This window comes from Musa acuminata, unplaced genomic scaffold, assembly GCF_036884655.1.
Source record: "Musa acuminata AAA Group cultivar baxijiao unplaced genomic scaffold, Cavendish_Baxijiao_AAA HiC_scaffold_1139, whole genome shotgun sequence".
NCBI lineage: Eukaryota > Viridiplantae > Streptophyta > Magnoliopsida > Zingiberales > Musaceae > Musa > Musa acuminata.
Window position 1 is genome coordinate 3,483,217 of NW_027021351.1, and position 21,970 is coordinate 3,505,186.

Genomic DNA, 21,970 nt, shown 5'->3' on the forward strand with positions numbered 1-21,970 from the left:
ATTATTATTGTTATTATTATTATTATTATTGTTATTATTATTATTGTTATTGTTATTATTATTTTGTCTATGGTGATTGTCAGGTAAAATGTGTGGGTTATTTTTTATCCATAAAATAATATATAATATTTAAAAAATACTGTATAGTGTTTTGTTCTAAAAACATTATATAGTGTTTTCGATGCACAGAGTTTTCTTAAAAGAGTACTATATAGTTGTTATTATTATTATTATTATTATTATTATTATTATTTTTATCCAAACATGATTATTATTATTATTTTGTCTGTGACGTAGGGAAAAATATCCTTTTTCTCCATAAAAAGTTATCATTTTTTCTTATCCAAATCCAAAATTTTTCTTATAGTCTTTTTGTGAGTTAATTTTTATCCATAAAATAATATATATTATTTAAAAAAACACTGGGTGTTTTATTATAAAACATTATATAGTGTTTTCTTAAAAAAATACTATAATATACAGTATTTTGTGGATAAAAAATAACTCTGGTTGAAGACTTTTTGTTTTTGGATTGGAAAACAGTGAACAGCTTTTGAGTGATATTTTACGAATCTTAAAAATAGGATATTTTACTATAAATACCATTTTGTTTATTCTATAATTCTGTCAAAATTCGATTCAAACAAACTTAAAATTACTTAAAAATATAAAAACCAAAGGAATCATTATATTGAGGCGAGTTGAATAGACTCTACACAAACATTACATAACCTTAAAATAGAGTTTGTGTTGTGAGTCAACGGAGGTGAAGTTCTCACTATCAATCAGCGGCTCGAGTTACTAACATTTTCTCCCTTCATCAACATGTTTTCGATGATCCGATTACTTGGTGGACGTATCATAAAGTTCATGAACTGGGTTGATGTTATCGTATGTATGTTTCCATCGAGAAAGGAGTCTTCAAACCCTTGAATCTTTATGCTTCTCCCTTCTTTCATGTGATTTGTAGGCTATTTCTTTTTGGTTGATAGCTTCAGCATCTCTTAGGCTATAAAGGATGCAATGATGCTTTGTGTTATGTTAGGTTAGGTTACCAATCTGAACTAAAAATTAAAAGCAAAACAATACTAATATTTTAGAAAACATCATAAATGTTTGATGAGAACTGAGGAAAAGCACACTGTTGACTGAGTTGTATCACAAAGAAAGGGATAAGCATCTCCAGAAGGATACGAAGAAAGTGTGCAGTAAGTATCCAACTGTAGTGATGATTTGACTTGGAAATGAGATCCTCCCATCATTGCTTTTTGCCCTCCTCTTCTTTTGCTTCTTCGGTGTCATCAATTCTAATCGCGCATCTCTCATCACTTCGCTGCAGCATTCTTTCTCGTCCTTTATGTAGTGAATCTGATAGTTTCTTCCCCATCATTTATGATCCATCACGTTTTTGCTGATCTTTCTTTATACTGCTCGCCACGCACTATAAATTCGATGGATCTACCGATTATGGTCAGTTCTTGAACAAGCCAAGATAATAATAGTACGAAGAAAAGCATAACACCGTTTCATTGCGCACAGAGAAAACGAATCACGGAGAAGGAAGAAAGAAGGACGTTCTAACGCATCAGCAACTCGATAGCTCGTCCGGATCCCGAAGCAGGGAATTCTTCATCTCAAGAAACAGCCGGATTCATCTTGCAAAAAGAAGCAAAAGTAAGCACACAGCATGACGAACAGGCGAAACGAAAGATCTGATGACGAGCATACGAAAGAGAAAACAAAGAGACAAAATCTAATCAGTATGACGGTCCTAATTAACGTGCTGTTAATCGTATTATATGTGCATGCTACTGTTACTCGATCGCCATGCACGAGGCGAGGCCTAACAGAGACAACGCAAATTGACAGCTGCATCTTTCGCGAGAAGAAGGGCAGAGAAACACCACAACCCGGTGATGGTTGACAGATAGAGAAGTGAGCACGCATAGCTTCGAGCATGAACCCTCTTCATGCAGGAAAACACCATGGGTGCTCACTCTCTTCTGTCAACCAAACTCCATGACCCCAATTCTCCTTCACCGCTCCACATCCAAACCCACCAAGAACTAAGCCATCATACGAGATCTCCTGCCTTCGGCAGTGGTATTAGGCGGCCTGCGTCTGTGTGGGGAACACCGGGAGGGGGTGGTAGGGTTTATATAGAGGCAGTGGGTTGTGGTTTCGCCGGTTTGAAAGGAATCAATGGACACGCCATTCCACAGTACAATTAATGACCATTTCCTCATCTGTTGCGAGCTATCCTATCTCACCGCATACCGATGCACTGTAGGATTCGAAAAACTCAAACAACTGTCCGCCTCTCACGCCGTCCAATCGCTACCCGATACGCGTATAGCCATAAAAGCATCAGATTGGATGTCGTCCAGTGGAGCGGAGAGAGGCGACGGGAGAGCGTAGAGTGGATTCCAGCATCTGCTGATCTATACGCCATTACAAATGCTGCGGCGCAAAAGAGGAATAAAGGATGCATCTATCTCTTTTGCTATATAACAAATCGAGCCTCTCGAGTGTCCTTCGCGTATAGAAGAAACAAAGTGCAAAGCAAACACAAGGAGATTAAAGAAGAGAGGTCGTCGAAGTAGCACATCATGTCTGACGTCAAACTGATGCCTCTTCTTCTTCTTCTTCTTCTTCTCTCAGGATCGTCAACTACGCTGCATTGGGTAATTATTTCCATTACAGGTATACATATGATAGATATGACACTTATTATACGAGGATTCGAATCGATGTATTGCTTATGTAATAATATATTAATCAAAGATGATATAATTATTTTATTATTTTAATATTTTTCAGTAATTAGGTAAATGATATATGTTTGGCGTCTAATTTAGAGTTAGAAAATTAAATTTTTGATAAGATTAATTCAAATATTAGAATTAGATAAAATAAAAGATAAAATTTTAGATTAAGATAAATAAATGAGGGTAAAAATATTTATTAAGATTTATTTTATTATTTAAAAATTTATACTTTATCTTTTGGCTAATATAAAAGATGTTTTTAGATGAATCCAAAGTACTATAGGTCGAAAGTACACCTATTTTTTTTACTATTCTCTTTTTTTTTTTGAAACTTTTGTAGAAAGTCAACAAATGTGATATTAGAACCTGATTCAAAAAATACCAATGGGGAGTACATCAATTAAAAAAAAAATCAATAGATTCAGAAAAAAAAAAAGGATGATAAGTGATAGGGGAAATAATGGCGGCATGACGTGTCACTCTAACGACCCCACCTGGGCGTCGCTCTGCCCGATGAAAAGGCAATAACGCTGACTCGACTCGCGCTGATGTCATCCGCTACCAGGCAACGACTTCCGACCCCACACGCTTGACCATGGCAGGGCGGGACAATTACCGACCCTCGCCCATACCCTGCGACGATCCAGTTTTCCACGCAACGTCAATAACGATGTCAGACGCCATCAGAGATGCGACCCTGCCTCACCCAGGCGGGTACATCAGGTAACGGTAAACTTCCCTATAAATACCCTTGCACTCTAAACAAATTGGGAGAGGGACAACACTCTACCACATCCCCTAACTTGATCGTCGGAGGGGTCGGGTCGAGCTCCCGACCCGACCTGTGTGTAGGAACAAGGGCGAGGTCACGCCTTCTCGACGTCGCGATGGGCCACCCTAGCTTGCCTCGAGGAGAGTCCCCCCGGATCCTCGCACGTTCGGAGCCTGGACCAACCAGTGACGGCCCCGTGGCCACGGCATACAGTTATTCCCCACAACAATAAGCATTAGAGTAAATGTTCATAATCAACTCCTTTTTATCTTCAAAGGTAAAAATTATCAATTTTAGACCTCTAAGATGAAAACTTTATTTATTTCACGATGATTGTAGAATTTGGTAGAGAATGGTTTTGTTGAGTATGATCTACATGATCATAATATTACTAAAATTCAAAAAGATCAAATGAATGAGAATATGCAGAAGGATACATGAGCCCTTTACATGCTACAATAAGCAATAGATGAGTCTTTATTTTCTGCAGATTCTTCCATGTGAATTTGAAACTCTTATGATGAAAGATTCTAAAAACAAAGTGTTTCCTTTATTATTTTTGGATTTCTCCTTACATGCATTCACTATTACTATTATCGATGAATTGATATTATGACATAAAAGCTGTGATTATCTGAATTTTTATGGGTCTATGCAAACTATCTTACATGGTAGCTAAGAGATGAGATGCATGCACAAAAAAATGATGAGACCCTAAACTCCGATAATAAAAAGCTTGCAAGTGAGAAGCTGCAAAAATAGAAAAACTCAACATTATCTGAAGAGGATAAGGAAATGACTATGGAAGAATATGAAAAGATTAAGAAAGAGAAATGAAACGCCTTACTTGCATTCAAGTACTAGGAGAGAAAGGTCAAAATTGATAACGAGTTGTAGTATATACAACAACTGTCTAAAAAAAGAAAATGATAATTTGAAAGGATATTTCAATTATGATATCTATTATGAGCCGGTAACTAAAAAACTTACCATCAATAAGTTCCTAAAGCCAACTAAAAAAATTCTTAGATACATCAAAGGATATTTCAATTTTGATATTTGTTATGAGTAGGTAAAAAAATTTAAATTATATTCTTATACTGATAGTAATCAGGCTAATTGTGCAGATGATAGAAAAAGCATGTTAGGATTTTTTACTCAATCTTGGCTCAGGTGTGATTTAATAGACAACAAAAAAATAAATATGTATTACTCTCTCAAACTCTAAGGCGAAGTATATCGTGGTTATAAATATAATATGTCAAATAATTTGACTTCAAAGAATTCTAATGGATCCCTAAGAAAAATAAGATGAATCAACAAAATCTATTACGATAATAAGTCTACCATTGCAATGACGAAGAATTTTGTCTTTCACGAAACACACCAAATATATCAAAATTTGATAGCATTTCATTCACGAACTAGTTAATAAAAGTGAAAGTGAAATGAGCTATTGTGGCACCGAAGATCAGTTTGTCGATATCTTAATAAAAGCTTTGGTGAAAGAAAATTTTTATTTTTATTTCCAAAGACACCTTTAAGTTATAACTATTTTGAATCGAGGGAATGTGATAAAATTAATTTAAATAGTTAAGATTAGATGAAACAAATGATTAAAATTTAGATTAAGATAAATAGACGAGGATAAGAAGATTTATCGAGATACGATAGATTTATTTATTATTTAAAAATATATTTTTTTGACTAATATAAATAGATGTTCTTGGATAAATCTAAAATATTATAGATTATAGATTGAAAATGCTTCTCATTTTTTTTACTATTTTCTTTCTTCTTCTTTGTCCTCCTCCACTTTTTCTTATTTTCAGCACAATAATCTTTAAGCATATTGTATATACATGTGAATGTTGTATGGATATATCATCTTTTCCTGATTTCATCATTCATCGTCTCATGGTGACATGCAGTTTCCTCTTATCCTTTAAATAATTGCTGCGGCTCTATGAACAACAACATACTGGTGAAGGCTTAGCCCATCTTCATATACATATTGCCTCTTTCCAGGAAACATGTACTAGAATAATTTAATTGATTTATTAATAAAAATAAATTTGATTAATTTAGAAATATAACGTATACGTAATAAGTTATCATATAAAATATCAAAGAGAGAAAAAAAACAAATACAGAAAAATGAATAAACCAAATTATTGAATATTATAAATCTTGGTTGAATATTTTAAAAATTCATCTCTACAAATATGAAAGTTTATTTATGAAAATTAATATTAAGAAAGAAAGATTATTTCCCAAATCAAGTCATAAATAATATCTTTTCTTCAAATAAAAAATACATTTCATATATCTATTTAATTTGATATGATTATAATTTTTTTTATTTCTGTATGTTTAATTTCTTATACTTATACTTGAGACTATATAAAAAAAATAGAACATTATAATATATTAATGAGAAATGAATTAATAAATTAAATTCTTTCTCACCTAGTGTGTAAGTGACACGATGTCACATTCATGTTTTCGATGGTATGATTCTATCGTCTATATGTGTAATATTTTTTATTTTTAAAATTTATATAAAGACCTATTTATAATTTAAATTCAAAAATGAAGGATATTACAATACGTGGGATATAACTTAAATTAAATATCTTCATCCTAAGTGTTTGCTCCTTAAGCTAGATCAAGTATAATATTTTTTTTTATTTTTTATAATATTATCTTTAAGTTATTATTTTTCTTTCCTCTTTTCGTATTCCTTCGTTTAAAAAAACATTTTATATTAATTCCGTAATTGTATAAGGTGACTGTGATTGAGTTCAAATTGAGATATAGAAGGATCAAAATCAAAACCAAAGTCATGCAATGGTTTCATGGTTCCGAATGGAACCGAATTGATTTGATTCCAAGTGGATTAAATATTTTATTTTTCGTTGAAAAAATAGAGAGAAATTAACAAAAATTGGAAATTTATAACAAATTTTTTTTATGGACATATTGTTATTTGTTATGATATTTGAAGCGATCATTAGGAAATACACTTTTATATGAGAATTATATATCATTGTTAAATAACTTTTATAGAAAAGAAATTATTAAATAAATTTTAACAACTCTCGGATCAACATTAGTTGTGGATTAAGCTTTCAGCATTGAGGAGATAGATATCCTTGATATAAATAATTTCAATATGATCTTCGAATTAGTGGTCTTTTGATGATTGGACGAAGAAAGAGCAAAAAAAAAAAAAAAAAAGATAATACGGATTCATTTGATATATCAATCTAAGAAACAATAAGAACATCAGATACTTAATTTATGTGTATAGAATAATATGGGTGTTAATAGAAATTAAAAATTAAATATTGATGAAAAAAATAAATATCTTAATTTTATAAACATTCTCTATCTAAGGGGAATGATCTAATTTATATTATGAGCATTCTCACTTACATGTAGATGGTATATAGCTCAGTCTAACACGTAAAATAAGTAATCAGAGATTATATACCGTTGATTGATGAGACACAATCTAATTTATATTTTTACCAAAATACATGTACTAACAAATTGTCAATCCACATTTCAAGAAATTTTTACCCTAGTGAGGATAGAAAATCCTAAATGTTAAAGTGGTGGAAGTCAATCCAACATGTAGAAGATTGAGATCTAAGATGACAGCTAAGTTGGTGGAATACTTAACTAAGACAGTTTTCTGTTACCCTATAAGAACCATCATAAAACTAATCTAACCGGTTTAAGGTTTTGTCTGTCCCTCCGTCTGCTGCAAATACATCTTTATCTTAGCGTCTGCAAAACAAAACAGACAAGTTGGAACAAGAAGCAAATCTTGTTCGTATTGGATTTGATTTAGCAGCAAGAAATAAATATTTGTTATAAAACAAGCATTAGTACATTTGCATTGCTCATCATGTATAAATCCGCCTGCCTAAAATTAATGAGGTTACTCTATCCTTCTCTCGCTTAAGGCCACCGAAGATACTCAGAGAAAGGAAGACAATGGTCTTCATGCCCTTTTTGTGTCCTTTGTTCCCTGAAGCTTCCTCCACTTGAGGAAGATCTGCAAGGAGAGACCTGAGAAGACCATTACCACGCTCGCCCACTGCTTCTGCGACAAGGGATTGCCACTTATCACGGAGGACACAACGATACTGACAAATTTGCGGGTAGTGGTTATGGTTGTGTTAGCAAGAGAGCCAAAGCGGCTTATGGTCAAGAAGATGAAGTTCTGTCCCACCGCACCACAGAGGCAGTACATGAGGATGTCCCATGCCGCCTCCGGGTGCTCCTGGCAGAATCGTACCGCCTCATAACCACTTCCATGGGGCCAACCAAACATGTAAATGACATTGTATATGCTTCCCCATAGGTTCATTCCCAACATAATGTCCCAAGCACTCGTCTTTGGGTACCTGCAAGAAAAGCAAACGATTCTACTTAAAAACCACGAAAATTTAACTTCATGCAATTTTCAGCGCAAAGTATGATTCTAGTATATGCACTAGTTTTTGTTTCTTTTTTGGTGGAATCCAGTGAACACCTTGCTTTGATAGAGTCCTGAGTAGCATTTGTAAAACCGTCGAAAGCTAAATTCAGAAAGCACAGCCCATAGCCAAGAGGAGCATTTGGGTGAGCAAGCTTGCTTATAGTCTTCGAGCTAGTCTGTAATGAACCAAAGAAAACATGTTTGTGTTATCACAGCAAATCCAGAATCTAAATCCAGACGTATACAAGCCAAAAAATTTATTGACTACTACACTATTGTGGTAGTTCACAGGCCTGGGCAAACATCGTTGGTTGCCCATCACCACAAACTAAAGCGAAGCCCAATGCTTTGACAACTGATACATGCAAACCTTGGAGCCTGGTGTTTGAAGTTATGAGCATGTTATTACTCATAGAATGAAAGTTCTGCTAGATAGATTCTTAGTAATTATTAAACATAGATACAAGTTCATCAACCCATCAAAGCATAAAATTAAACACATCATATCAGTAAGCAAGCCGGCAGGTTATCTATTTCAGTTACATGAAGATCTTCAAAACTTTCACTCAGAAAAGAAAAATACGAATAGTCTAACCTTCAAAAGTGCAAATGATGACACCCCTCCAGCAACAAGGAAGGTGCAAATGTACTCTGGGATAGTGTATTTGATCCCATAAACAAGCGTCCCCATCAGCATAACTGTGAGTAGGCAAAAATTACAGTTGTTACCAAGGGCAGTCATTAGAGGAAGAAAAAGACCCTAATTGTATTGAACTTAACCAGCCATTCAGATATCATATGAGAAATAAGTCTTCAGTTACATTGTACTAAGCAATAGATAAATGACTAAGACACGTATTTCCAAGTTGATTACATTAAAATATAGTTTGTCTTTTCTTGGCTCATTAACATAAGACAGTTGAAGCATATCTCACACAACCAGGAATCATAAAAATTTAAATGATTTCTACTATAAGAATCTGTTTGTCAACATGTTTTCAGCCATCAAAAGGCATACGACTTCTAAATCTATATGTTGATGCAAATGAGATCAGCCATTAAACACACGGCATAGAATTTTTCAATCTTATGAGGACTTGTTCCGTCGGTATATATTCAATGGGTATTATGCACCAAATATAAAACTTGAAGTTCTTGTCAAGCAGAATCATGTTAGCCTTTTATGAAATAAAAGTAAATACTACACTTACCAGGAATCATCTTGGTAGATTTTGCCAAAACCTGTTTTACACAATGAACAAAATTGGTACAATTTAATCAGCGTAAATAAAACCACCTGGAATCAACAAGTAATTTTCAAAAAACTAAAAGTTCATCACACACATTATGTAGCTAAAAGGATGATGATAATTGCATGAAAAGAGAAACAATAGAATATAAAACACGTGAGATGATCATGTGTGACATAATACATAAAACCACTAAAAAACAGTGTGTTCATGCAATTTATTCTACCTTTGCTGATGTAGCTAAAGTACCAAAATCTAATTTGTTATACAGGGATTGTCAAGTTGCCAACTCTTAGTTGTCATAAACAAGTACGATTGCCTTGTGGAAGAAATTCTTAAATCAAATCCATTTAACAGTTGTAGACAACATAACCTGCCGAACTTGTGACTCAAAGGAGAGGGCATGTCAATGTCATGGAAGAGTAAAATGCAAGAGGCAGACTCTATCCATAGCCTTGTTTATTGCAATTATGTCTTTTTGTTCTAATACTTATCACAACAGTAAGGTAATATCTTAAAATTTCCAAATGATCAGGCACAACAAGGGAATCTATCATTATAGATAGAGCAAAAAACTCTCCTAGTATCTGTTATAGTGACTACAGCATGACACACTTTAAAAGCAAGGAATTGCCCAATTTGAAGACCATCAACGAGCTCTGAAGTTTGGAAGACATTGCATTTAACAACAACTGATCATTGTTCTGTCATAAGCAAGACCGAATTAACAAGTAACATACTATCACAAGGAATATCTTGGTTTACTAGATATTTTCTTTGAAAAGAATTAAGTGTTTAATACACAAATAATTGATCACGATTGAACAATCAACATCTAACCACAATATCCTTAGCTTAATTAGTTGGAATAACATGTCAAAACCAACAAGTCAACTATCTGAAAATGAAAATCTATCCAGTGTCAAGCAAAAAAAAAAAAAAAAACTTGCCTGGGCAGGATAACTGATGTACTTCAATGCTTCAATTCCCATGGAAGGACCGATAGTATTAGTAATGCTTGGGCTCCAGTAACTCCACAATGGAGCTCCCCCGGAAGAGCTCCTAGACCACAGCTTTATCACTGCCCGATCAACGACAGCAAAGCAACTCGATTCAACTAACCTTTGATACCATCACCTAACAACAACAAGCCTAACCGACAATTTACTTACTGATCAAGGACCACACGAAGCAAACAACGTTCTGCGCCAGGTTCAAGAAGGAGAGGTGCTCGAACCGCTTCCCGTCTGGTCCGAATAGCTTGGTAGATCTAAGAAACAAGAAAACGTACCTCCATTACGAAACCCTAGCACAGGGCACAAGATCCAGATCCAGATGCTTGTTCGACTAGGAAAGGACCAATTTGGTGCGGAATTAAGCAACAAGAGAAGAAAAGAATATGTCCGGGTAACGAGGGAAAGCTGCTTACACAGTTTCTTGAAGGACGCCCTGGTAGATGTAGGCGGACCAGATGCCGGCGACGCAGAGGGCCAGCAACACGACGCGCTCGACCCCAGCGGCGGCGCCGTGGCCTTCCATTTCCCCGCGGAGGATCTCGCCGCGCGCCCGATCTCACGGTGGGTGCGCGAGGATGAAGAGGAGAAGCGGCGGGGAGTCGAACTCGAGAGGAGACGACGAGGGAAACCTCGACGATGAGGAAAAGGTAGATGGATTGATCGGGCGGTTCGGTTAAGGCGGAGGGGCGGGGAAGGGGAGCTACGTCAGATCTTCCACATGGCGAATTTTCATTGGCTTCTCATATGAGGGTGCGATCTCATTGGTATGTGAGACGTGGGAAGCGACAGTTGTCTTTGGTCTTCGCTCTCCGAACGGACCGAATCGCACCTGAAAGCAACAGGGGTGATGTGGCCACTCAGAGCGCCTCGTATGTTTGGGTCCCTGATTACGTGACGTGCAGCGTACAATGTATTCTTGGTAGGGATAAACACGGGTGCCACATCATGGATGACGTAGAAACCTGCGTCTATTCTATCTCAGATGGGTTACACTTGTCTAGCTGGATCTGACCTCCAAGGATATGCTCCAACAAAGATGACGTGGGATCCCTTCTGATTTCGTGACATGGTCATCTCACGCGAGCAACATTTTTTCGGATAAATATTTAGCACGTGGAACATAAACTCGATTAATTACTCTTATTTTATTTTTCTCTTTTTTTTTAGGACCTCGGAGTGGATACAAATCCTGTATCCTGCCTCATTTGGTATAGGTGTTCCAAATCTGCGCAGGGTCGGGGTGTCCTGGTTCCAACCGATGGCCATCTTCGGGCAGCCGTTGTTGCATCCGCTCCCCGGCCCGCTTTTAAGGTTGCGTCTTGGATTATAAGGGTGAATCGATGGCAACATCTCCAACCAACTCAGCAATGGAAGCATTCGTCGCGAGACGATCTCCGGCCTTCCTCCTCTCCTCCCACTCTTCGCTTCGATCGCCTTCTTCGGTCATTCGACGATGTCGGGTTTCGTTCTCATCATTCCCCTCCCGGTCTCTCCCGCGCTCGCGGAGCCCCCAACCCTTCCATCATCGAACCCTACCCCCCCACCCCTTCTCCTACGGCAACAGGAATCTTTGTATGGCCCTTCAATCCAGGACAAATCCTGTTGCGGGAGCCCCTACCAAGGTCTCTCTCTCTCTTATTAGAATCATCTCTTTTATCGCTTAGAGTCACGAGCTATCGAGAACAGACCCATGCTCCTGCTTTCTTTGAGAGCTAAGATTTTGAGCTATGAATCTTTGTTGTCTGTGATAGTAGCGGTTTTCATGCGGCCGAAGTACGCAACTTTTTTCTCCCCTAATTTTCTTCATTATTTGGGTTTGCGTTTGTTCTTTGAGTCCATGATTCTTCAAAGGGTCCTATATTTTGCAATTGTGGATCGATTCAAGAACGTCATTGTGACGGTAACTATATGCACTTACCAGATTGATTACAGTTTTGGCAATTAGTTTCGCATCTTCGAACGAATGAATCATGAACACGACTTTGTTGGTTCCCTGCCGAGATGTGGCAGAAATTTATTTTATTTCTTCTGGCTGTTGTTTGAATATCAAGACTAATCATGCCTTTTTTATTTCCCAACTCATCCCGGGAGTGAATTGCCTGTGTGGTTACTGGTCATAACCTTTATTAAATTTGGTGTTTTTCCACCGAAACTCTTAGCTAACATTTATTTTTTATGTTTAACCTGTTTAACATTTTTCAGTCATTAAATTGAAAACTTCAGAAAATCAAAAAAACTAAATTTTATGCCATTTTGGGCCACAATTCACAAAGGCTATTAGCTTCATTGTTTGATTAGCTCTTTCCAATGATAAATCTGCAAATTCTCCCCATTTTTGTCTTGTTGAAAGTACCAAACTTATAAAAGTTTGATCTTGTATTGGCTACAGGATGATGAGTTATTCCTTAGGACAATGATCTCAGGCATGGAGAAGGTCTACTTAAGCAGAAATCCTACTGCTAAGGCCATTCTGGAACTTGTTAGGAAGGATGATGGGGATCATATCTGCTATGATCATTTTGCTTTTCGAACTTTTGGGGTACATTCTACCATGTGCATTTATTTGCCTGAATTGTTTATCTCATTACCATAGTGATCAACTGATAACTACTAGGACTGTGGATCATGCTTATTGTGCTTGGCTAATGCTCCATGACTTGTTTTTTCTGTCCTTAAAGGTAGATGGGTATGGCATTGATTCCATGGCTAAGATATTCCTATACTTTGGTTATAAGCCACGTGAAGAATTGAGATTTCCTGCAAAGAAGCTGAAAGCATTGTGGTTTGCTCCTCCAGATACTGGATACAGTGAAAATGGAACTGGTGTTCATGGGCCTTTGCCAAGGATATTTATATCAGAGCTTCTTGTGGATCAGCTAAGTTATCAAAGTCAGGTTAGGTTTCTATATTCTTTTGTTGGATGTGTAGCCATTTTCGTTATAACAAAAGTGCTGTTCTCCTTCTCATGTGCTTAACTCTTTAAATATTTTAATCAGTGAAATGAGATAGGCAACATTTATGTTGATAGGCAGTTATATGAAGATGACAACTATAATGACAATGCTCTAGAAAAAGATTGGTTGGGACCTAGGCACACCTAGGTGCAAAATAAAATTTTGATTCAAACAATAAAATCAACCTCTGAATCGAAACTCATCTATGGTATCTAGATAACAGTTGTTTTTATCTTTTGGCTTATTTGCTTAAATAGTAGAACATGTGTTCATTGCAATACGTATGAAAATAAAGATGAGGTTCATGTCTTTGAAGAAGAAGCTTGCTACATTAGCATTGCAACATTTAAAACAAAGCAAGAATAAAGAAATAAAATGAAAAAAGGGTTAAGGTCCATTTTAGTCCCTGTGGTTTTGGTCATGGACCTCTTAAGCCTTTATGGTTTACTCATGTGTAAAATAACCTCTATATTTTAAAAAACATAGCATATAAACTCCTCTTGTCAAGTCTGAGTTAACAGACGTTAAAGTTTGCTTACGTGGCATGTTAACTCACAATAAACCATTAATATAATGACACATGTAATTTAAGTTTAAAAAAAATTGAGACCTCCATCAATGGTGGGAGGAGGCGTCATCGTGGAAGCAACCACCAGTAGCAGCATTGAGCTGCTGCTGCCTAGTAGGGCGTCGTACGCATGCAACCTCTCCCGCACTGATGACGAGCTCAGGAGCTTCCGGTCCTGCCTCAGGTGGATGTACGCCAACCAGTCTGATGCTAGGCACGTAGTGGTCTCCTAGTCCCTCTTCCTCCTCCTGGGCGTCTTCGTCCCCATCACCTCCCACTTCGTCCTCTCCTGCGCCCCCACCCACCGCGCCTACGACACGGTGGTCCATCTCTCCCTCACCTCTGCCTCCGGCCTTTCCTACCTCTACCTCTCCACCTTTGTTTGCCTCTACGGCCTCTGCTGCTTCCTCTTCCTCGATAAGCTGGTCGGGGAGAATGAGTGGGTGCGGGAGGGCTACATGGATTAGCTCACTCGCTAGCTCCAGGGCGCATGCTACCACGTCGCCCACCATGGCGCTGGCCCACACCACAAATGACACCCGCTCCAATCTTGATGAGTACCACCATACCTTGTAAGTCACCACCACCACGAAGCATCACGAAGATGGAGAGCAGGCGGAAGGAGCAGTTGAGCTGGTCCATGTAGCCCTCCTTCACCCGCTCGCTCTCCTCGACCAACTTGTTGAGGAGGTCATAGCGATGGGCGAAGGCGGAGAGGCAGAGGTAAGAGAGGTTAGAGGCGGAGGTGAGAGAGAGCTGAACCACCACGTCGTAGGTGCGGCGGATGGGGGTGCAGGAGAGGACGAAGACGCCCAAGAGGAGAAAGAGGGACAAAGAGACCACTGCGTACCTAGCATCGAACTAGTCAATGCACATCCACCTGAGGCAGGACCGGAAGCTCCCGAGCTCGTCGTTACCACAGGAGAGGCTACATGTGTATGACACCTTGCTAGGCAACAGCGGCTCGGTGCTGCTGTTGGTGGTCGCTTCTACGACGATACCTCCTCTCGCCATTAATGAAGGTCTCAGTTTTTTTTTTTTAACTTAAATTACACGTGTCATTATATTAATGATTTATTATGAGTCAGCATGTCACGTAAGCAGACCCTAACATTTGTTAACTCAGACTTGATAAAAGAGACTTATATGCTACGTTTTTTAAAATGTAAGGATTATTTTAGACACAAATAAACCATAAGGGTTTAAGAGGTTCATGATCAAAACCATAGATGCTAAAATTGACCTTAACCCATAAAAAAAAATAATAATATGGACACAACAAAGCAGCAACAGTAAATATAATGAAGCTGCAAGAAAGGCAGGTAAACCAATCAAATATAGCAGCACCGTAACAGAGAATAGAATTAGAAGGACTAGTAAAGCAAAAAAAAACGTATTACACAGCTAAAATTAAAAGGAGAATTGTTCCTTTCTTTAATTCCTTCCATTTGCAATGATTGAGAATATTTTAATAGAATAAACATTAAAGCAAAGGGATCTAATTTTTATGAAATAATTTAGTATTATGTGGTCTTCTTTGTGGACCTTTATTTCTTTGATGAGGTGCACAATAGGCACACCTTGGTGAAGCCATTGGAAAACAACATAAAGTTAGAACCTTGGTAGGCTTCATGCCTTTTATAACGTTGAGGGGTATCATGATCTTGGAACTAGTATTTAGTATGGAATTCCATAAAAGTTAACCCCATATGCCCTAGCTTTCCGGTGACATTTTGATCAATAGAGTTCCATTGGTAATTCCAAATAGTGTGCTGGAATATTCGTGCATACTGATTTTTTGGGTTAATTTTCTTCCTGTGTTATAATCAATTTGATTTGTTAGTTTACCAATGGTGTTTTCCTTCTGGTTTGGTTTATCTAATTTCAGTTCTTCTAGCTTTTGTAAATCATTTATTTGAAGATTGAAACTCATAAGACTAACTGTTGCTTATATGTGCAGGAAGTAATAAGGAAATACATCAAAGGTCATGGATATGAACATGCTGCTCTTGCAAGTACCTTGGGATGCCTGACGTGGGAAAAGCCTTCATATTCCGACTATCGATTGCTATCTAGGTATTGCTTTTTAGTAATTACGACAAGTTCAACTTCCTATTATTACATAGAACATCTTCTGTTGATTTCTATTCGCTAATGTCATGATAAGATATATGCTACAATCTCATCCTCTTATGCAGTTTTTTTTTTTAAGAAAACTTTCAACCAATTAAGTAGGTGGGACATCAGAAGTTCCCAAAATTACAAAATTCTCCTCCGAGCTTGCAGGAGAGTGAAAAAGCCTTGCCTGATTGTACTAGTTTTGTTAAGACAATGACAAGTTTGAATAGGACTAGTTTGAATATTGACAAAGTTTGAATAGGAGAGAGCAAAAAAGCAATGATAAAGTTTGAATATGTCAAGACATAAACTGCACAGATACCATGGTATAGGACTAGTTTTGTTACAAAGTTTCATAGCATCCATGGACTAGTTTTTCTGTCATTCAATTGGACTTTTTTTCTCTTGAGTTCATTTCATTTAATCTTAATTAAGAACTGAAACCTGAGGAGCTTGTAATGCAATTGAGTTGACCTTTTTATCGCCTTTTTTTGGTTTTTGTTTTCCAGAGAGAGTGAATATGCTGCATGGACACTTGTCAATGGTTATGCATTGAACCATGTCACTATTTCTACTCACCGGCTGAAGTCACATATCAGAAAAATTGACAGCTTTAACCAATATATTGAAGCTAATGGATTTAAGTTGAACTCCGAAGGAGGAATCTTAAAAGGTTTGCAACTAGCTCTACTTGCCTTCAGTTGATGAATTGTATGATATAATTAGTTACCTTGACTTGATGGATGCCTAATATCAAACTGCTCTTTTTTTCTTATGGAATTTGAAATAATTACCAATAAGAACTGTGTTAAAGAAACTAACAGTATGCTAAACGTGTGCATTCAAGATTCTACTCATCATGTAAAACATGGTATCATTTTAGATAAGTTCGTTGTATATCATGCCTGTAAAGTGTATATATTCTGTATAAAGCAAGCAATTACTTCCAGTTGGAAACTTGACCTGGATCTCGCATTTTAAAGTGCATGCTCAATTCATTATGCCAATGAAATATGTGTCATCCCTCCTCGTAGGAAGTAAATGACTCCTTAAGGACAGTATTATCTTGATTTGAGCCCCTACTAACCAACTAGAAATCCTTCCGCTGGAAAAGAAGAGTTGCTTTTACTAATAATTTATTGATGAGAGGGCCCTTCTTGTATACTGGGTTATATGCTTTCTGAATCAAGTCTTGAGCTGATATTTGCTTGATCCACTAATCAGTTTATTTCTTAAGAGATCTATTTCTTGCATACCGAAGCAGACTTTTGCAAAACCTTACCCCCATGATAGAAATAGCAGACCTGCTATTAGTTGATTGCTTGTGTGTCAACACTTGTGATTTCTTGGTTATGTATGTCTGCATTTATAAAGACCATGACACCATTGGAGAAACTAAAGATATTGAGTCTTCTATTTTCTCTTTTCTGAACAGTGAGCCCTGATGGCCTTCTACTGCAAAGTTCAACTGTTGCTGATACCATCTCCTTCGACTTTGCTGATGGCATAACCGAGTCCGCCCCTTGTTCATACATCGAGTTTGCAGAACGTCTTTTGCTTCCTGAATACAAAAATATACCTGATGAAGAGGTATGGATCTGTCAGTCTTTATTTTTCACCAATTTTAAACATAATTTTGGGGATATTGATGGTTAAACTCAAAATTGTATTTGCATTTCATTAATTATCAATTTATATTAAGATTGCAAGATCAAAAAGGAGAAATTATGGATCAATTTCTCTATTTAAAAGATGACATCAGGTTGGCAGACAGTGCAGATTAGAACTTGCTAGCCTAGAAGCTTCCGTATACTATTTGTGCTACTGAACACTCGTATAATGTGAAGTTCTAATGTTTGAAAGCATGGTGAGATGGTGTGGGTTACATCTTTTAAGTTTTTCTAATGATTTTTTTACATGTTAGATTATCCTTGAAGTTCCATCATCCTTGTATTGCCACACTCGAGACTTTGTGGAATACCTCAGACTCTCAGTATTGTGGTAGTCAAACTTTTTCCAAGACATTCTAATTGGAAAAAGAAAGACATACTATATTCCATCTATATATGGTTAAAGCTCGACCGGCCCAGCGCCATTCGATGTTGTGACTGTTCTGATCATCTTGGCCAGAACTCAAATGATTCATTGTGATCTTCTTGCAGCATCCTGTAAGTGCACTAACATTTTGGCCATAATATGCTTGCTTAGCTTGTAATAATGTTTGGTAAAAGACTTCCAATAAATGACAATTCACAAGAATCCTACTAACTTCTACAGCTTTACAATTAAAGGTATGCAGTCGGTAACCCACTAACATGGTATAATTAGATTTTTTGGATCCTGTTCTGTGTTCATGATACCGTATTTGTTGGCATTATTGTGGTTCCGTATTAAGTACAACATATGTTTATCTGAATATTCAAGGATTCCCTTGCATACAATATATATCTTCCTTTTTTTCTCAAAGTTTTTATCCTATTAATTTCTACAGCTCTCTGATTAAGGTATGCACTCGATGACCGGCTAACCTGGTGTAACTAGAATTTTCTTGATCCTGTTCTGTGTTCATGATACTTTATATGTTGGCATTATTGAGGTCCCATAATAAATACACCACATCATTTATCTTAACACTAAAGGATTCCCTTGCATATTTTTGTAGGTTAAAGAATTCCATAGGCGTGATGGTTTTGAAGTAGGCAATGCTGACAAGATCTTTGAAAGCACTTCAAGAGATCAAGTAACAAGGAAATCTGCTTGACAAATGAATCTGGAAATCTGCATGAGTACATGGGACTATCTAATGTGGGTATAATCTTTTGCATATACAGATTCAATGAATTTACAGATCCAATGGTTTTAAGGGATGATATTCAATTTCATTATATCCTACTTGTACCAAAAGATATATTACATGTTCAACCAAATGATTTATAAACAGAAAGGAAGAATAGTATAATTTGGCTTTCTGTGATTTTTGATGATGGCTCTTACCAGTAACAGTAACAAATGATATCGCTTGGGCTGTCAATCTTCCAGCAGGTGACTCATGCCTTCCGATCTTATTTTTGGGAGAGGTGCTCGATGTTTGACATCTTAACATAGTTTTGAAATGGTCAATTAAATTCGAGAAGTTTGACATCTGATATCGAACAATCACTAAAGCCCATACATTAGCTGACTTTATCACAGAGATGTCCAGCTCCACATCGAAGGTGACTTTATCACAGAGATGTCCAACTCCACACCGTGTTGTCTGCTCTTGCTCCTCTCGTGTTACTTTGCATCTTCATTTGTGTCTCATCTGAAATTATTTTTTAACCCATTATTTTTATATCATTTATACATATATTATTATATATTATATTTTTTTTATAAATAAATAAGATTAATTATTTTACTTTCATTATTTTAAAATATTTTACTTTCATTGCTTTTAAAATCTAAGAATCGATATGCTAAAATCAAAATCAGACTGTATAATTAGAACCAACGGTTGGTTACTGCACCAGCCGGGAATCGAACCCGGGTCTGTACCGTGGCAGGGTACTATTCTACCACTAGACCACTGGTGCTATTAATTATTTTAAGAGTATATAGATGACTGGTACTATTAATATATTTATATTCTGAATAGTATCGGGTATAAATAAACTATTATGTAATATTTCTTTCGTCAATATCTTAAGCTTTGCTAGAATCTGAAATAAATTATAAGTGTAATAAGTATTATCGATATTAAATACCCATGTACTATTATAAAAATATGATAATTGAAGACTAATTATTAATGTACCTAAAGCTTCAATATCACCCTCTTTACAAGTTACTCTTTGCGGTACTTCTTCTAGTGTTCATCTTTATCATAGTGGATATATTGGCCTTTGTCATTTGTCGGGTCTTTCTTAGCAACCTTTACTTTTACCTGGTTTGCCCTTACCCTTGCCCTTCTTAGGGGACTTTTCTACCTTTCTTTTATTTCTAGTCTCACTAGTATAGAGATCTGGCTTCTTTTTTTTATCATACTTTCTGTCTCCCTTAACATATTGAGGAGCTTAGGAAAAGTCATCTTAAGCTTGTTAATATTAAAATTCATTATGAACTATGAAAAAAATCTAGTATGGATTGAAGCATAAGATCCACACACAAGTTATCCTCTATGATCATTCCTAGACCTATGAGTTTCTCTGTCAACTCAATCATCTTTAGGACATGGTTCTGAAATGGTGTCCCTTGAGTCATCCTGGCACGGAAGAGACTCTTGGATATCTTATATCGTTGAGTCCTTCCATATTCCTCATACAATTTGCGGACATGTAAGAGAATGGATTTGACATCCATTTTTTCATGTTGTCTTTGTAACTCAGGAGTCATGGAGTCCAACATGTAACACTGAGCAAAAGTGGATTCATTTATATACTTCACGTAACGAGCGATCTCATCCTCGCTTGTCCCTTCCTCGAGCGTAGGCATCATTGTTGAATCTCGTATTTTGATGATGAAACCACTTGATATGTGTTTATGTTTTAATCTGCGTTTTGAGTCACGCATGATGCTTCGATCAGGATGAGACAATTAAAGCAAGAAAAATCATGTTGTGCCGGAGGAACATGTCAGAAGATTGGACGTCGGGCTAGTGGATCGGTCAACGTATCGACAGAAGGCTTCGTGCCATGGACTCGGGCATCGGGCCAAGGAGAGCGGGTATTGTGCTAAGGATATCGGAGTTGTAGAGTCAATTGTCCGATTGGGCAATAGGTCGCAAGAGAGGACGATGCGCCGAATAATCAACAAAGCATCGAGGGACCAATGACATGCTGGACAACTTGGTTATTTGCTTAGGATTAATTGTCTCGATCGAAGTTTTGTTTTACATGTGCAAGATTAACTACGATGGAAGTAAGACATGCAGCAGGAGTTACACCGGAGTCAAGACTATGATCACGTTGAGAGTTCGAGAGTTCGACGGAAGTCCGGATGGTCGTCAGAGGTTCTGCGGGAACAAATCCGAGAAGTTTAGGAGATTGCCAAAGAAGCTTGTCAGAACTCGCCAAGTGGATCGTCACAAGTCCAAGAGTTTGCCGGAAGTCCGCCGGAGCATCGCCGAAGGTTCATCAGATGTTCGCTGAAAGTTTGCCGGAAGCTCGCCGGAAGAAGCGATAGATGCACCGGAGCAAGTTGCAGTAAATGTCTTAAGAAATATCGTAGTTAGCATGTAAATTAAGTTAGGAATGGGAGGTAATCCCATTAACTTAATTTGGGGGCAATTGAGCCCTTGATAGACCCAAATTGGGCCGAATGGATCAGCCCATTCGGACCAGAATTCCTGTTAGGCGGTGGCACCGCCCAGGAGATGGTCTCCCAGGAAAGTTAGGCAGTGCAACCGCCCTAGTCAGGCGGTGGCACCGCTTGGGCTCAGTCTCCGAGCGAGACTGGGCAGTGCAACCGCCCCTGTCAGGCGGTGGCACCGCTTGGGCTTAGTCTCCGAGTGAGAACCGCCCCTGTCAGGCGATGGCACCGCCCAGAGGTTCAGTCTCCGAGTTGCCAGACGATTGTACCGCCCCAGTTAAGAGGTAGTACCGCCAGGACCCCGGAAATTCGAGAGGTGACATTTTTTAGCTCCCAATTTAAACTAGTTTGGGGCCTATATATACCCCACCCTTTCCTGCATGAAAGGGTAACCAAAAGGCACCGAAACTCCAATCTTACTCTGTAATTTTTAGAGCTCAAAAGTGTTATAAAGGCTAGAAGTTCTCCTCCCTCTTTTCTTCCGAGTTTTGATATTTCAAGAGAGGAGAAAATTCTGTAAGGGTTGTCTCCTAAACCCGTCAAAATGAATGAAACTGTAAAAGGGTGGTTGGCCTTCGCCTATTGAAGGAAGGCCTCTAGTGGACGTCGATAAACTCATCGGAGGAGGAAGTCAAAAGTGGATGTAGGTCAAGATTGACCGAACCACTCTAAATCTCGGTTTGCATTTACTTTCTATTCTCTATCTTAACTGCAAACTGCCTCCATAGCTTTACTTTAACTGC

At 37.5% G+C, this 21,970-nt stretch overlaps 2 protein-coding genes, 1 long non-coding RNA gene and 1 other non-coding gene across 4 annotated transcripts; 1 reads left to right on the forward strand and 3 right to left on the reverse strand.

Annotated features, from left to right (window-relative positions):
• Positions 1-1,094: 1,094 nt before the first annotated feature.
• On the reverse strand, positions 1,095-2,121 carry LOC135671399 (uncharacterized). The gene is made up of 2 exons (XR_010512745.1): positions 1,523-2,121; positions 1,095-1,441 (listed from the first exon to the last, which is right to left on the reverse strand). It is a non-coding gene; the product is annotated as an uncharacterized LOC135671399 (long non-coding RNA).
• Positions 2,122-7,356: 5,235 nt separating this feature from the next.
• On the reverse strand, positions 7,357-10,957 carry LOC103973055 (UDP-galactose/UDP-glucose transporter 3). The gene is made up of 7 exons (XM_009387519.3): positions 10,712-10,957; positions 10,455-10,552; positions 10,233-10,363; positions 9,244-9,274; positions 8,628-8,731; positions 8,087-8,208; positions 7,357-7,958 (listed from the first exon to the last, which is right to left on the reverse strand). The coding sequence occupies exons 1-7, from the start codon at positions 10,819-10,821 to the stop codon at positions 7,553-7,555; spliced, it is 1,002 nt and encodes a 333-aa protein (XP_009385794.2). The 5' UTR covers positions 10,822-10,957; the 3' UTR covers positions 7,357-7,552.
• Positions 10,958-11,532: 575 nt separating this feature from the next.
• LOC103973056 (2-oxoadipate dioxygenase/decarboxylase, chloroplastic/amyloplastic) lies at positions 11,533-18,912 on the forward strand. The gene is made up of 7 exons (XM_009387522.3): positions 11,533-11,920; positions 12,688-12,837; positions 12,977-13,192; positions 15,781-15,896; positions 16,448-16,611; positions 17,374-17,528; positions 18,601-18,912. The coding sequence occupies exons 1-7, from the start codon at positions 11,639-11,641 to the stop codon at positions 18,697-18,699; spliced, it is 1,182 nt and encodes a 393-aa protein (XP_009385797.2). The 5' UTR covers positions 11,533-11,638; the 3' UTR covers positions 18,700-18,912.
• A 530-nt stretch (positions 18,913-19,442) lies between these two features.
• TRNAG-GCC (transfer RNA glycine (anticodon GCC)) lies at positions 19,443-19,513 on the reverse strand. Its single transcript has one exon. It is a non-coding gene; the product is annotated as a tRNA-Gly (tRNA).
• Positions 19,514-21,970: the final 2,457 nt, after the last annotated feature.

Excerpts from the sequence above, each read along its gene's own strand:
- LOC103973056 (XM_009387522.3), top strand. The coding sequence starts at position 11,639 with ATGGCAACATCTCCAACCAACTCAGCAATGGAAGCATTCGTCGCGAGA. Across the intron at positions 13,193-15,780 it reads AGCTAAGTTATCAAAGTCAG|GAAGTAATAAGGAAATACAT; the intron begins GTTAGGTTTCTA and ends TTATATGTGCAG. Across the intron at positions 17,529-18,600 it reads AAAATATACCTGATGAAGAG|GTTAAAGAATTCCATAGGCG; the intron begins GTATGGATCTGT and ends ATATTTTTGTAG.
- LOC103973055 (XM_009387519.3), bottom strand. The coding sequence starts at position 10,821 with ATGGAAGGCCACGGCGCCGCCGCTGGGGTCGAGCGCGTCGTGTTGCTG. Across the intron at positions 9,275-10,232 it reads ACATCAGTTATCCTGCCCAG|GTTTTGGCAAAATCTACCAA; the intron begins GCAAGTTTTTTT and ends TGTGTAAAACAG. Across the intron at positions 8,732-9,243 it reads ATCTACCAAGATGATTCCTG|TTATGCTGATGGGGACGCTT; the intron begins GTAAGTGTAGTA and ends GCCTACTCACAG.